Source organism: Oncorhynchus nerka, linkage group LG7 (assembly GCF_034236695.1).
Source record: "Oncorhynchus nerka isolate Pitt River linkage group LG7, Oner_Uvic_2.0, whole genome shotgun sequence".
Lineage (NCBI taxonomy): Eukaryota > Metazoa > Chordata > Actinopteri > Salmoniformes > Salmonidae > Oncorhynchus > Oncorhynchus nerka.
Window position 1 is genome coordinate 92,932,565 of NC_088402.1, and position 14,263 is coordinate 92,946,827.

At 57.6% G+C, this 14,263-nt stretch overlaps 1 protein-coding gene across 1 annotated transcript in view; it reads left to right on the plus strand.

Moving 5' to 3' along the window:
• The window catches only part of cacna1fb (calcium channel, voltage-dependent, L type, alpha 1F subunit), a 254,254-nt gene that overhangs the window by 186,261 nt on the left and 53,730 nt on the right, over positions 1–14,263 (plus strand). Inside the window, exons 35-36 of the mRNA XM_065021108.1 lie at positions 1,172–1,221; positions 1,364–1,473. Coding sequence (XP_064877180.1) covers positions 1,172–1,221; positions 1,364–1,473 — 160 coding nt within the window. The remainder of the gene's footprint in view (positions 1–1,171; positions 1,222–1,363; positions 1,474–14,263) is intronic.

Sequence of the window (14,263 nt, forward strand, 5' to 3'; positions counted from 1 at the left end):
TCCTCGGGGACCCCCAGCCGTTCCGTGTTGTTGGCCTATTTCCAAAGCGCATCTGATTCAACTGGTCAACTAATCATCAAGCCCTTGACCACTTGAATCAGATGAGCTACTTTAAAGGTACAACAACATTGTCAAATGTCATGCGGGTCCCAGAGGAGAGGTTTGAAAACCACTGGCCTAGGTCATGCCCTGTTGGAGCTAACATCTGTCTCTCTGTCTCTCTGTCTCTCTGTCTCCCTGTCTCTCTGTCTCCCTGTCTCTCTGTCCCTCTGTCTCCCTGTCTCCCTGTCTCTCTGTCTCTCCGTCTCCCTGTCTCTCTGTCTCCCTGTCTCTCTGTCTCTCTGTCTCTCTGTCTCCCTGTCTCTCTGTCTCCCTTTCTTTCTGTCACCCTGTCTCTCTGTCTCCCTGTCTCCCTCTCTATCTGTCTCCCTGTCTCCCTGTCCCTCTGTCTCCCTGTTTCCCTGTCCCTCTGTCTCCCTGTCTCTCTGTCTCCCTGTCTCCCTCTCTATCTGTCTCCCTGTCTCCCTGTCCCTCTGTCTCCCTGTCTCTCTGTCTCCCTGTCTTTCTGTCTCCCTGTCTCTCTGTCTCCCTGTCTCCCTCTCTATCTGTCTCCCTGTCTCCCTGTCCCTCTGTCTCCCTGTTTCCCTGTCTCTCTGTCTCCCTGTTTCCCTGTCCCTCTGTCTCCCTGTTTCCCTGTCTCTCTGTCTCCCTGTCTCCCTGTCTCCCTGTCCCTCTGTCTCCCTGTTTCCCTGTCTCTCTGTCTCTCTGTCTCCCTGTCTCCCTGTCCCTCTGTCTCCCTGTTTCCCTGTCTCCCTGTCTCCCTGTCTCCCTGTCCCTCTGTCTCCCTGTCTCCCTGTTTCCCTGTCCCTCTGTCTCCCTGTCTCCCTGTCCCTCTGTCTCCCTGTCTCCCTGTCTCCCTGTCCCTCTGTCTCCCTGTTTCCCTGTCTCTCTGTCCCTCTGTCTCCCTGTCTCCCTGTCCCTCTGTCTCCCTGTTTCCCTGTCTCTCTGTCTCCCTGTCTCCCTGTCTCCCTGTCCCTCTGTCTCCCTGTTTCCCTGTCTCTCTGTCTCCCTGTCTCCCTGTCCCTCTGTCTCCCTGTCCCTCTGTCTCCCTGTTTCCCTGTCTCCCTGTCCCTCTGTCTCCCTGTTTCCCTGTCTCTCTGTATCTGTCCAGGTGTGCTACAGGGGAGGCGTGGCAGGAGATCATGCTAGCCAGTCTGCCAGGTAAGCACTCTTTCTGTCTGTCTGTCTGTCTGTCTGTCTGTCTGTCTGTCTGTCTGTCTGTCTGTCTGTCTGTCTGTCTGTCTGTCTGTCTGTCTGCCTGTCTGCCTGCCTGACTCTCTCTCTTTCTCTCTCTGTCTACCAGGTAAACGGTGTGACCCAGAGTCAGACTACCTGCCTGGCGAAGAGTTCACCTGTGGAAGCAACTTCGCTATAGTCTACTTCATCAGCTTCTTCATGCTGTGTGCTTTCCTGGTGAGGGGAGGGAGGGGGAGGGAGGGGAGGGAGGGGGAGGGAGGGGAGGGGAGGGAGGGAGGAGGGAGGAGGGGAGGGAGGGGGAGGGAGGGGAGGGAGGGGGGAGGGGGAGGGAGGGAGGGAGGGAGGGAGGGGGAGGGGAGGGAGGGGGAGGGGGAGGGAGGGAGGGAGGGGGAGGGGGGGAGGGAGGGGGAGGGAGGGGAGGGAGGGAGGGGAGGGAGGGGGAGCAGGGAGTAGTGGGAGGGAGGGAGGAGGGAGCAGGGAGTAGTGGGAGGAGGAGGGAGGGGGAGCAGGGAGTAGTGGGAGGAGAGGGAGGGGGAGCAGGAGGTAGTGGGAGGAGAGGGAGGAGGGAGCAGGGGGTAGTGGTAGGAGAGGGAGGGGGAGCAGGGAGTAGTGGGAGGGGAGGGAGGGGGAGCAGGGACTAGTGGGAGGGGGGGGGTAGGGGGTGGGAGGAGAGGGAGGGGAGCAGTGACTAGTGGGAGGGTAGGGGGTAGGGTGGTAGGGGGTAGGGAGGGGGAGTAGGGACTAGTGGGAGGGTAGGGGGGGTAGGGGGGGTGGGAGGAGAGGGAGGGGGAGCAGGGACTAGTGGGAGGGTAGGGGGTAGGGGGTAGGGAGGGGGAGTAGGGACTAGTGGGAGGGTAGGGGGTAGGGGGTGGGAGGAGAGGGAGGGGGAGCAGGGACTAGTGGGAGGGTAGGGGGTAGGGGGGAGAGGGAGGGGGAGCAGGGACTAGTGGGAGGGTAGGGGGTAGGGGGTAGGGGGTGGGAGGAGAGGGAGGGGGAGCAGTGACTAGTGGGAGGAGAGGGAGGGGAGCAGGGACTAGTGGGAGGAGAGGGAGGGGGAGCAGGGACTAGTGGGAGGAGAGGGAGGAGGGAGCAGGGAGTAGTGGGAGGGGAGAGGGAGGGGAGCAGGGGTAGTGGGAGGAGAGGGAGGGGGAGCAGGACCCAGTGGAAGGGTAGGGGTGGGAGGGGAGAGGGAGGGGGAGCAGGCATTGTGGAAGGGTAGGGGGTGGGAGGAGAGGGAGGGGGAGCAGGGACTAGTGGAAGGGTAGGGGTGGGAGGAGAGGGAGGGGGAGCAGGGACTAGTGGAAGGGTAGGGGGTGGGAGGAGAGGGAGGGGAGCAGGGACTAGTAGAAGGGTAGGGGGGTGAGAGGAGAGGGAGGGGGAGCAGGGACTAGTGGAAGGGTAGGGGGTGGGGGAGGGGGGAGGGGGAGCAGGGAGTAGTGGGAGGAGAGGGAGGGGGAGCAGGGAGTAGTGGGAGGAGAGGGAGGGGGGAGCAGACCCTGTGGGAGGGTAGGGGTGGGAGGAGAGGGAGGGGGAGCAGGGAGTAGTGGGAGGGAGAGGGAGGGGAGCAGGGAGTAGTGGGAGGAGAGGGAGGGGGAGCAGGGACTATTGGGAGGGTAGGGGGTGGGAGGAGAGGGAGGGGGAGCAGGGACTAGTGGGAGGGTAGGGGGTAGGGGGGGGAGAGGGAGGGGGAGCAGGGAGTAGTGGGAGGGTAGGGGGGGGTAGAGGGGAGAGGGAGGGGGAGCAGGGACTAGTGGGAGGGTAGGGGGGGGTGGCAGGAGAGGGAGGGGGAGCAGGGAGGAGGGAGCAGGGAGTAGTGGGAGGAGAGGGAGGGGGAGCAGGGAGTAGTGGGAGGAGAGGGAGGGGGAGCAGGGAGTAGTGGGAGGAGAGGGAGGAGGGAGCAGGGGGTAGTGGGAGGAGAGGGAGGGGGAGCAGGGAGTAGTGGGAGGAGAGGGAGGGGGAGCAGGGACTAGTGGGAGGGTAGGGGGTAGGGGGTAGGGGGTGGGAGGAGAGGGAGGGGAGCAGTGACTAGTGGGAGGAGAGGGAGGGGGAGCAGGGACTAGTGGGAGGAGGAGGGAGGGGGAGCAGGGACTAGTGGGAGGAGAGGGAGGAGGGACCAGGGAGTAGTGGGAGGAGAGGGAGGGGGAGCAGGGACTAGTGGGAGGAGAGGGAGGGGGAGCAGGTAGTAGTGGGAGGAGAGGGAGGGGGAGCAGGGACTAGTGGAAGGGTAGGGGGGGGGAGGAGAGGGAGGGGGGAGCAGGGACTAGTGGAAGGGTAGGGGGTGGGAGGAGAGGGAGGGGGAGCAGGGACTGGTGGAAGGGTAGGGGGTGGGAGGAGAGGGAGGGGGAGCAGGGACTAGTGGAAGGGTAGGGGGTGGGAGGAGAGGGAGGGGAGCAGGGACTAGTGGAAGGGTAGGGGGTGGGAGGAGAGGGAGGGGGAGCAGGGACTAGTGGAAGGGTAGGGGGGTGAGAGGAGAGGGAGGGGGAGCAGGGACTAGTGGAAGGGTAGGGGGGTGGGAGGAGAGGGAGGGGGAGCAGGGGGTAGTGGAAGGGTAGGGGGTGGGAGGAGAGGGAGGGGGAGCAGGGAGTAGTGGGAGGAGAGGGAGGGGGAGCAGGGAGTAGTGGGAGGAGAGGGAGGGGGGAGCAGGGACTATTGGGAGGGTAGGGGGGTGGGAGGAGAGGGACAATGAGGATTGGAGGCTTTTTCATGCCTTTGTGCTAACCTGGTGAAAGGGGAGGAACAGTCCTGAAAATAAGGAATATAACATCAAAGTGGCACATTCTTCACCCGTTGTAGTGAACTAACACTTCACGCTTTCTTTAAAGGCTGCTTCCTAAGACCGTGGTTCTCAACTGGTTTTGCCTCGGGACCCAAATTGAACCAGGTCGCGACTCAATATTCACATTGCGAAAATGAATCGCCAAAAGACAATCTGGAAAACTATTTTGAATGCTATGTTGCTGGTAAAATATATGATAAGATATGATAACATTACCACCTATTTCATTGTCAATAATAATAGCATTTTGCCCATATTCTTGATGAAGGATGTTAATGAACTCACCTGGTTTGAGACACACTGGAGTATTTTCAATAATATATATTATTGTTATTATTTTATTACATACTCAGACACCCATTCAATACTTCCCACAACCCACCAGCTGAGAATCCTGAGGGACTTTACGTTCTGTATCATTTTGGGGAAGTACATTTGTATTTTATTTAACTAGGCAAGTCAGTTAAGAACTAATTCTTATTTTCAATGACGGCCTAGGAACAGTGGGTTAACTGCCTTGTTCAGAGGAAGAACGACAGATTTTTACCTTGTCAGCGCAGGGGATTTGATCTTGCTACCTTTTGGTTACTAGTCCAACACTCTAACCACTAGACTACCTGCCGCCCCTACACTCTAACCACTAGGCTACGCTGCCGCCCCTACACTCTAACCACTAGGCTACCTGCCGCCCCTACACTCTAACCACTAGGCTACCTGCCGCCCCAACCCTCTAACCACTAGTCTACCTGCCGCCCCTACACTCTAACCACTAGGCTACCTGCCACCCCTACACTCTAACCACTAGGCTACGCTGCCGCCCCTACACTCTAACCACTAGGCTACCTGCCGCCCCTACACTCTAACCACTAGGCTACCTGCCGCCCCAACCCTCTAACCACTAGTCTACCTGCCACCCCTACACTCTAACCACTAGGCTACCTGCCACCCCTACACTCTAACCACTAGGCTACCTGCCGCCCCTACACTCTAACCACTAGGCTACCTGCCGCCCCTACACTCTAACCACTAGGCTACGCTGCCGCCCCTATACTCTAACCACTAGGCTACCTACCCCCTCTACACTCTAACCACTAGGCTACGCTGCCGCCCCTACACTCTAACCACTAGGCTACGCTGCCACCTCTACACTCTAACCACTAGGCTACCTGCCACCCCTACACTCTAACCACTAGGCTACGCTGCCGCCCCTATACTCTAACCACTAGGCAACCTACAGCCTCTACACTCTAACCACTAGGCTACCTACCTCCCCTACAATCTAACCACTAGGCTACCTACCTCCCCTACACTCTAACCACTAGGCTACCTGCCGCCCCTACACTCTAACCACTATGCTACCTGCCGCCCCTACACTCTAACCACTAGGCTACCTGCCACCCCTACACTCTAACCACTAGGCTACCTGCCTCCCCTACACTCTAACCACTAGGCTACCTGCCGCCCCTACACTCTAACCACTAGGCTACCTGCCGCCCCTACACTCTAACCACTAGGCTACCTGCCTCCCCTACACTCTAACCACTAGGCTACCTGCCCCCCCTACACTCTAACCACTAGGCTACCTGCCGCCCCTACACTCTAACCACTAGACTACCTGCCGCCCCTACACTCTAACCACTAGGCTACCTACCACCCCTACACTCTAACCACTAGGCTACCTGCCGCCCCTACACTCTAACCACTAGGCTACCTGCTTCCCCTACACTCTAACCACTAGGCTACCTGCTTCCCCTACACTCTAACCACTAGGCTACGCTGCCGCCCCTACACTCTAACCACTAGGCTACCCTGCCGCCCCTACACTCTAACCACTAGGCTACCTACCTCCCCTACACTCTAACCACTAGACTACCTGCCGCCCCTACACTCTAACCACTAGGCTACGCTGCCGCCCCTACACTCTAACTACTAGGCTACCTGCCACCCCTACACTCTAACCACTAGGCTACCTGCCTCCCCTACACTCTAACCACTAGGCTACCTGCCGCCCCTACACTCTAACCACTAGGCTACGCTGCCGCCCCTACACTCTAACCACTAGGCTACCTGCCGCCCCTACACTCTAAGCACTAGGCTACCTGCTGCCCCTACACTCTAACCACTAGGCTACCTGCCACCCCTACACTCTAACCATTAGGCTACCTGCCGCCCCTACACTCTAAACACTAGGCTACCTGCCACCCCTACACTCTAACCACTAGGCTACCTGCCGCCCCTACACTCTAACCACTAGGCTACCTACCCCCTCTACACTCTAACCACTAGGCTACGCTGCCGCCCCTACACTCTAACCACTAGGCTACGCTGCCGCCCCTACACTCTAACCACTAGGCTACCTGCCTCCCCTACACTCTAACCACTAGGCTACCTGCCTCCCCTACACTCTAACCACTAGGCTACATGCCGCCCCTACACTCCAACCACTAGGCTACCTGCCTCCCCTACACTCTAACCACTAGGCTACCTGCCGCCCCTACACTCTAACCACTAGGCTACCTAACGCGCCTACACTCTAACCACTAGGCTACGCTGCCGCCCCTATACTCTAACCACTAGGCTACCTACCCCCTCTACACTCTAACCACTAGGTTACGCTGCGGCCCCTACACTCTAACCACTAGGCTACGCTGCCACCTCTACACTCTAACCACTAGGCTACCTGCCACCCCTACACTCTAACCGCTAGGCTACCCTGCCACCTCTACACTCTAACCACTAGGCTACCTGCCACCTCTACACTCTAACCACTAGGCTACCTGCCACCTCTACACTCTAACCACTAGGCTATGCTGCCGCCCCTATACTCTAACCACTAGGCAACCTGCAGCCTCTACACTCTAACCACTAGGCTACCTACCTCCCCTACACTCTAACCACTAGGCTACCTACCTCCCCTACACTCTAACCACTAGGCTACCTGCCGCCCCTACACTCTAAACACTAGGCTACCTGCCACCCCTACACTCTAACCACTAGGCTACCTGCCGCCCCTACACTCTAACCACTAGGCTACCTACCCCCTCTACACTCTAACCACTAGGCTACGCTGCCGCCCCTACACTCTAACCACTAGGCTACGCTGCCGCCCCTACACTCTAACCACTAGGCTACCTGCCTCCCCTACACTCTAACCACTAGGCTACCTGCCTCCCCTACACTCTAACCACTAGGCTACATGCCGCCCCTACACTCCAACCACTAGGCTACCTGCCTCCCCTACACTCTAACCACTAGGCTACCTGCCGCCCCTACACTCTAACCACTAGGCTACCTAACGCGCCTACACTCTAACCACTAGGCTACGCTGCCGCCCCTATACTCTAACCACTAGGCTACCTACCCCCTCTACACTCTAACCACTAGGTTACGCTGCGGCCCCTACACTCTAACCACTAGGCTACGCTGCCACCTCTACACTCTAACCACTAGGCTACCTGCCACCCCTACACTCTAACCGCTAGGCTACCCTGCCACCTCTACACTCTAACCACTAGGCTACCTGCCACCTCTACACTCTAACCACTAGGCTACCTGCCACCTCTACACTCTAACCACTAGGCTATGCTGCCGCCCCTATACTCTAACCACTAGGCAACCTGCAGCCTCTACACTCTAACCACTAGGCTACCTACCTCCCCTACACTCTAACCACTAGGCTACCTACCTCCCCTACACTCTAACCACTAGGCTACCTGCCGCCCCTACACTCTAACCACTATGCTACCTGCCGCCCCTACACTCTAACCACTAGGCTACCTGCCGCCCCTACACTCTAACCACTAGGCTACCTGCTGCCCCTACACTCTAACCACTAGGCTACCTGCCGCCCCTACACTCTAACCATTAGGCTACCTGCCGCCCCTACACTCTAACCACTAGGCTACCTGCCCCCCCTACACTCTAACCACTAGGCTACCTGCCACCCCTACACTCTAACCACTAGGCTACCTACCCCCTCTATACTCTAACCACTAGGCTACCTACCCCCTCTACACTCTAACCACTAGGCTACGCTGCCGCCCCTACACTCTAACCACTAGGCTACCTGCCACCTCTACACTCTAACCACTAGACTACCTTCCGCCCCTACACTCTAACCACTATGCTACCTGCCGCCCCTACACTCTAACCACTAGGCTACCTGCCACCCCTACACTCTAACCACTAGGCTACCTGCCTCCCCTACACTTTAACCACTAGGCTACCTGCCACCCCTACACTCTAACCACTAGGCTACCTGCCGCCCCTACACTCTAACCACTAGGCTACCTGCCGCCCCTACACTCTAACCACTAGGCTACCTGCCGCCCCTACACTCTAACCACTAGGCTACCTGCCGCCCCTACACTCTAACCACTAGGCTACCTACCACCTCTACACTCTAACCACTAGGCTATCTGCCGCCCCTACACTCTAACCACTAGGCTACCTGCCGCCCCTACACTCTAACCACTAGGCTACCTGCCGCCCCTACACTCTAACCACTAGGCTACCTACCTCCCCTACACTCTAACCACTAGGCTACCTGCCGCCCCTACACTCTAACCACTAGGCTACCTGCTGCCCCTACACTCTAACCACTAGGCTACCTGCCGCCCCTACACTCTAACCATTAGGCTACCTGCCGCCCCTACACTCTAACCACTAGGCTACCTGCCCCCCCTACACTCTAACCACTAGGCTACCTGCCACCCCTACACTCTAACCACTAGGCTACCTACCCCCTCTATACTCTAACCACTAGGCTACCTACCCCCTCTACACTCTAACCACTAGGCTACGCTGCCGCCCCTACACTCTAACCACTAGGCTACCTGCCACCTCTACACTCTAACCACTAGGCTACCTGCCACCTCTACACTCTAACCACTAGGCTATGCTGCCGCCCCTATACTCTCACCACTAGGCAACCTGCAGCCTCTACACTCTAACCACTAGGCTACCTACCTCCCCTACACTCTAACCACTAGGCTACCTGCCGCCCCTACACTCTACCCACTATGCTACCTGCCGCCCCTACACTCTAACCACTAGGCTACCTGCCACCCCTACACTCTAACCACTAGGCTACCTGCCTCCCCTACACTTTAACCACTAGGCTACCTGCCACCCCTACACTCTAACCACTAGGCTACCTGCCGCCCCTACACTCTAACCACTATGCTACCTGCCGCCCCTACACTCTAACCACTAGGCTACCTGCCACCCCTACACTCTAACCACTAGGCTACCTGCCTCCCCTACACTTTAACCACTAGGCTACCTGCCACCCCTACACTCTAACCACTAGGCTACCTGCCGCCCCTACACTCTAACCACTAGGCTACCTGCCGCCCTACACTCTAACCACTAGGCTACCTGCCGCCCCTACACTCTAACCACTAGGCTACCTGCCGCCCTACACTCTAACCACTAGGCTACCTACCACCTCTACACTCTAACCACTAGGCTATCTCCGCCCCTACACTCTAACCACTAGGCTACCTGCCGCCCCTACACTCTAACCACTAGGCTACCTGCCGCCCCTACACTCTAACCACTAGGCTACCTACCTCCCCTACACTCTAACCACTAGGCTACCTGCCGCCCCTACACTCTAACCACTAGGCTACCTGCCGCCCCTACACTCTAACCACTAGGCTACCTGCCGCCCTACACTCTAACCATTAGGCTACCTGCCGCCCCTACACTCTAACCACTAGGCTACCTGCCCCCTACACTCTAACCACTAGGCTACCTGCCACCCCTACACTCTAACCACTAGGCTACCTACCCCTCTATACTCTAACCACTAGGCTACCTACCCCCTCTACACTCTAACCACTAGGCTACGCTGCCGCCCCTACACTCTAACCACTAGGCTACCTGCCACCTCTACACTCTAACCACTAGACTACCTTCCGCCCCTACACTCTAACCACTAGGCTACCTGCCGCCCCTACACTCTAACCACTAGGCTACCTGCCACCCCTACACTCTAACCACCAGGCTACCTGCCTCCCCTACACTTTAACCACTAGGCTACCTGCCACCCCTACACTCTAACCACTAGGCTACCTGCCGCCCTACACTCTAACCACTAGGCTACCTGCCGCCCCTACACTCTAACCACTAGGCTACCTGCCGCCCCTACACTCTAACCACTAGGCTACCTGCCGCCCCTACACTCTAACCACTAGGCTACCTACCACCTCTACACTCTAACCACTAGGCTATCTGCCGCCCTACACTCTAACCACTAGGCTACCTGCCGCCCCCTACACTCTAACCACTAGGCTACCTGCCGCCCCTACACTCTAACCACTAGGCTACCTACCTCCCCTACACTCTAACCACTAGGCTACCTGCCGCCCCTACACTCTAACCACTAGGCTACCTGCCGCCCCTACACTCTAACCACTAGGCTACCTGCCGCCCCTACACTCTAACCATTAGGCTACCTGCCGCCCCTACACTCTAACCACTAGGCTACCTGCCCCCCCTACACTCTAACCACTAGGCTACCTGCCACCCCTACACTCTAACCACTAGGCTACCTACCCCCTCTATACTCTAACCACTAGGCTACCTACCCCCTCTACACTCTAACCACTAGGCTACGCTGCCGCCCCTACACTCTAACCACTAGGCTACCTGCCACCTCTACACTCTAACCACTAGACTACCTTCCGCCCCTACACTCTAACCACTAGGCTACCTGCCGCCCCTACACTCTAACCACTAGGCTACCTAACGCGCCTACACTCTAACCACTAAGCTAAGCTGCCGCCCCTATACTCTAACCACTAGGCTACCTACCCTCTACACTCTAACCACTCAGGCGCTGCGGCCCCTACACTCTAACCACTAGGCTACCTGCCGCCCCTACACTCCAACCACCAGGGCTACCTAACGCGCCACACTCTAACCCACTAGGCTACGCTGCCGCCCCTATACTCTAACCACTAGGCTACCTACCCCCTCTACACTCTAACCACTAGGCTACGCTGCGGCCCCTACACTCTAACCACTAGGCTACGCTGCCACCTCTACACTCTAACCACTAGGCTACCTGCCACCCCTACACTCTAACCGCTAGGCTACCCTGCCACCTCTACACTCTAACCACTAGGCTACCTGCCACCTCTACACTCTAACCACTAGGCTACCTGCCACCTCTACACTCTAACCACTAGGCTATGCTGCCGCCCTATACTCTAACCACTAGGCAACCTGCAGCCTCTACACTCTAACCACTAGGCTACCTACCTCCCCTACACTCTAACCACTAGGCTACCTACCTCCCTACACTCTAACCACTAGGCTACCTGCCGCCCTACACTCTAACCACTATGCTACCTGCCTACACTCTAACCACTAGGCTACCTGCCGCCCTACACTCTAACCACTAGGCTACCTGCTGCCCCTACACTCTAACCACTAGGCTACCTGCCGCCCCTACACTCTAACCATTAGGCTACCTGCCGCCCTACACTCTAACCACTAGGCTACCTGCCCCCTACACTCTAACCACTAGGCTACCTGCCACCCCTACACTCTAACCACTAGGCTACCTACCCCCTATACCTAACCACTCAGGCTACCTACCCCTCTACACTCTAACCACTAGGCTACGCTGCCGCCCCTACACTCTAACCACTAGGCTACCTGCCGCCCCTACACTCTAACCACTAGGCTACCTGCCGCCCTACACTCTAACCACTAGGCTACCTACCACCTCTACACTCTAACCACTAGGCTATCTGCCGCCCCTACACTCTAACCACTAGGCTACCTGCCGCCCTACACTCTAAACCACTAGGCTACCTGCCGCCCTACACTCTAACCACTAGGCTACCTACCTCCCCTACACTCTAACCACTAGGCTACCTGCCGCCCCTACACTCTAACCACTAGGCTACCTGCTGCCCCTACACTCTAACCACTAGGCTACCTGCCCTACACTCTAACCATTAGGGCTACCTGCCGCCCTACACTCTAACCACTAGGCTACCTGCCCCCTACACTCTAACCACTAGGCTACCTGCCAACCTACACTCTAACCACTAGGCTACCTACCCCCTATACTCTAACCACTAGGCTACCTACCCCCCTCTACACTCTAACCACTAGGCTACCTGCCTCCCCTACACTTTAACCACTAGGCTACCTGCCACCCTACACTCTAACCACTAGGCTACCCGCCGCCCCTACACTCTAACCACTAGGCTACCTGCCGCCCCTACACTCTAACCACTAGGCTACCTGCCGCCCCTACACTCTAACCACTAGGCTACCTGCCGCCCCCTACACTCTAACCACTAGGCTACCTACCACCTCTACACTCTAACCACTAGGCTATCTGCCGCCCTACACTCTAACCACTAGGCTACCTGTCCGCCCTACACTCTAACCACTAGGCTACCTGCCGCCCCTACACTCTAACCACTAGGCTACCTACCTCCCCCTACACTCTAACCACTAGGCTACCTGCCGCCCCTACACTCTAACCACTAGGCTACCTGTCGCCCCTACACTCTAACCACTAGGCTACCTGCCGCCCTACACTCTAACCATTAGGCTACCTGCCGCCCCTACACTCTAACCACTAGGCTACCTGCCCCCTACACTCTAACCACTAGGCTACCTGCCACCCCTACACTCTAACCACTAGGCTACCTACCCCCTCTATACTCTAACCACTAGGCTACCTACCCTCTACACTCTAACCACTAGGCTACGCCTGCCGCCCTACACTCTAACCACTAGGCTACCTGCCACCTCTACACTCTAACCACTAGACTACCTTCCGCCTCCCTACACTCTAACCACTAGGCTACCTGCCGCCCTACACTCTAACCACTAGGCTACCTAACGCGCCTACACTCTACCCACTATGCTACCTGCCGCCCTACACTCTAACCACTAGGCTACCTGCCTCCCTACACTCTAACCACTAGGCTACCTACTCCTCCCCTACACTCTAACCACTAGGCTACCTGCCGCCCTACACTCTACCCACTATGCTACCTGCCGCCCTACACTCTAACCACTAGGCTACCTGCCACCCCTACACTCTAACCACTAGGCTACCTGCCTCCCCTACACTTTAACCACTAGGCTACCTGCCACCCCTACACTCTAACCACTAGGCTACCTGCCGCCCCTACACTCTAACCACTATGCTACCTGCCGCCCCTACACTCTAACCACTAGGCTACCTGCCACCCCTACACTCTAACCACTAGGCTACCTGCCTCCCTACACTTTAACCACTAGGCTACCTGCCACCCCTACACTCTAACCACTAGGCTACCTGCCGCCCCTACACTCTAACCACTAGGCTACCTGCCGCCCTACACTCTAACCACTAGGCTACCTGCCGCCCCTACACTCTAACCACTAGGCTACCGCCGCCCCTACACTCTAACCACTAGGCTACCTACCACCTCTACACTCTAACCACTAGGCTATCTGCCGCCCTACACTCTAACCACCAGGCTACCTGCCGCCCTACACTCTAACCACCAGGCTACCTGCCGCCCTACACTCTAACCACTCAGGCTACCTACCTCCCCTACACTCTAACCACTAGGCTACCTGCCGCCCCTACACTCTAACCACTAGGCTACCTGCCGCCCCTACACTCTAACCACTCAGGCTACCTGCCGCCCTACACTCTAACCATTAGGCTACCTGCCGCCCCTACACTCTAACCACCAGGCTACCTGCCCCCCTACACTCTAACCACCAGGCTACCTGCCACCCCTACACTCTAACCACTAGGCTACCTACCCCTCTATACTCTAACCACTAGGCTACCTACCCTCTACACTCTAACCACTAGGCTACGCTGCCGCCCCTACACTCTAACCACTAGGCTACCTGCCACCTCTACACTCTAACCACCAGACTACCTTCCGCCCCTACACTCTAACCACTAGGCTACCTGCCGCCCCTACACTCTAACCACTAGGCTACCTGCCACCCCTACACTCTAACCACCAGGCTACCTGCCTCCCCTACACTTTAACCACTAGGCTACCTGCCACCCCTACACTTCAACCATAGGCTACCTGCCGCCCCTACACTCTAACCACTCAGGCTACCTGCCGCCTTACACTCTAACCACTAGGCTACCTGCCGCCCCTACACTCTAACCACCAGGCTACCTGCCGCCCTACACTCTAAAACCACTAGGCTACCTACCACCTCTACACTCTAACCACT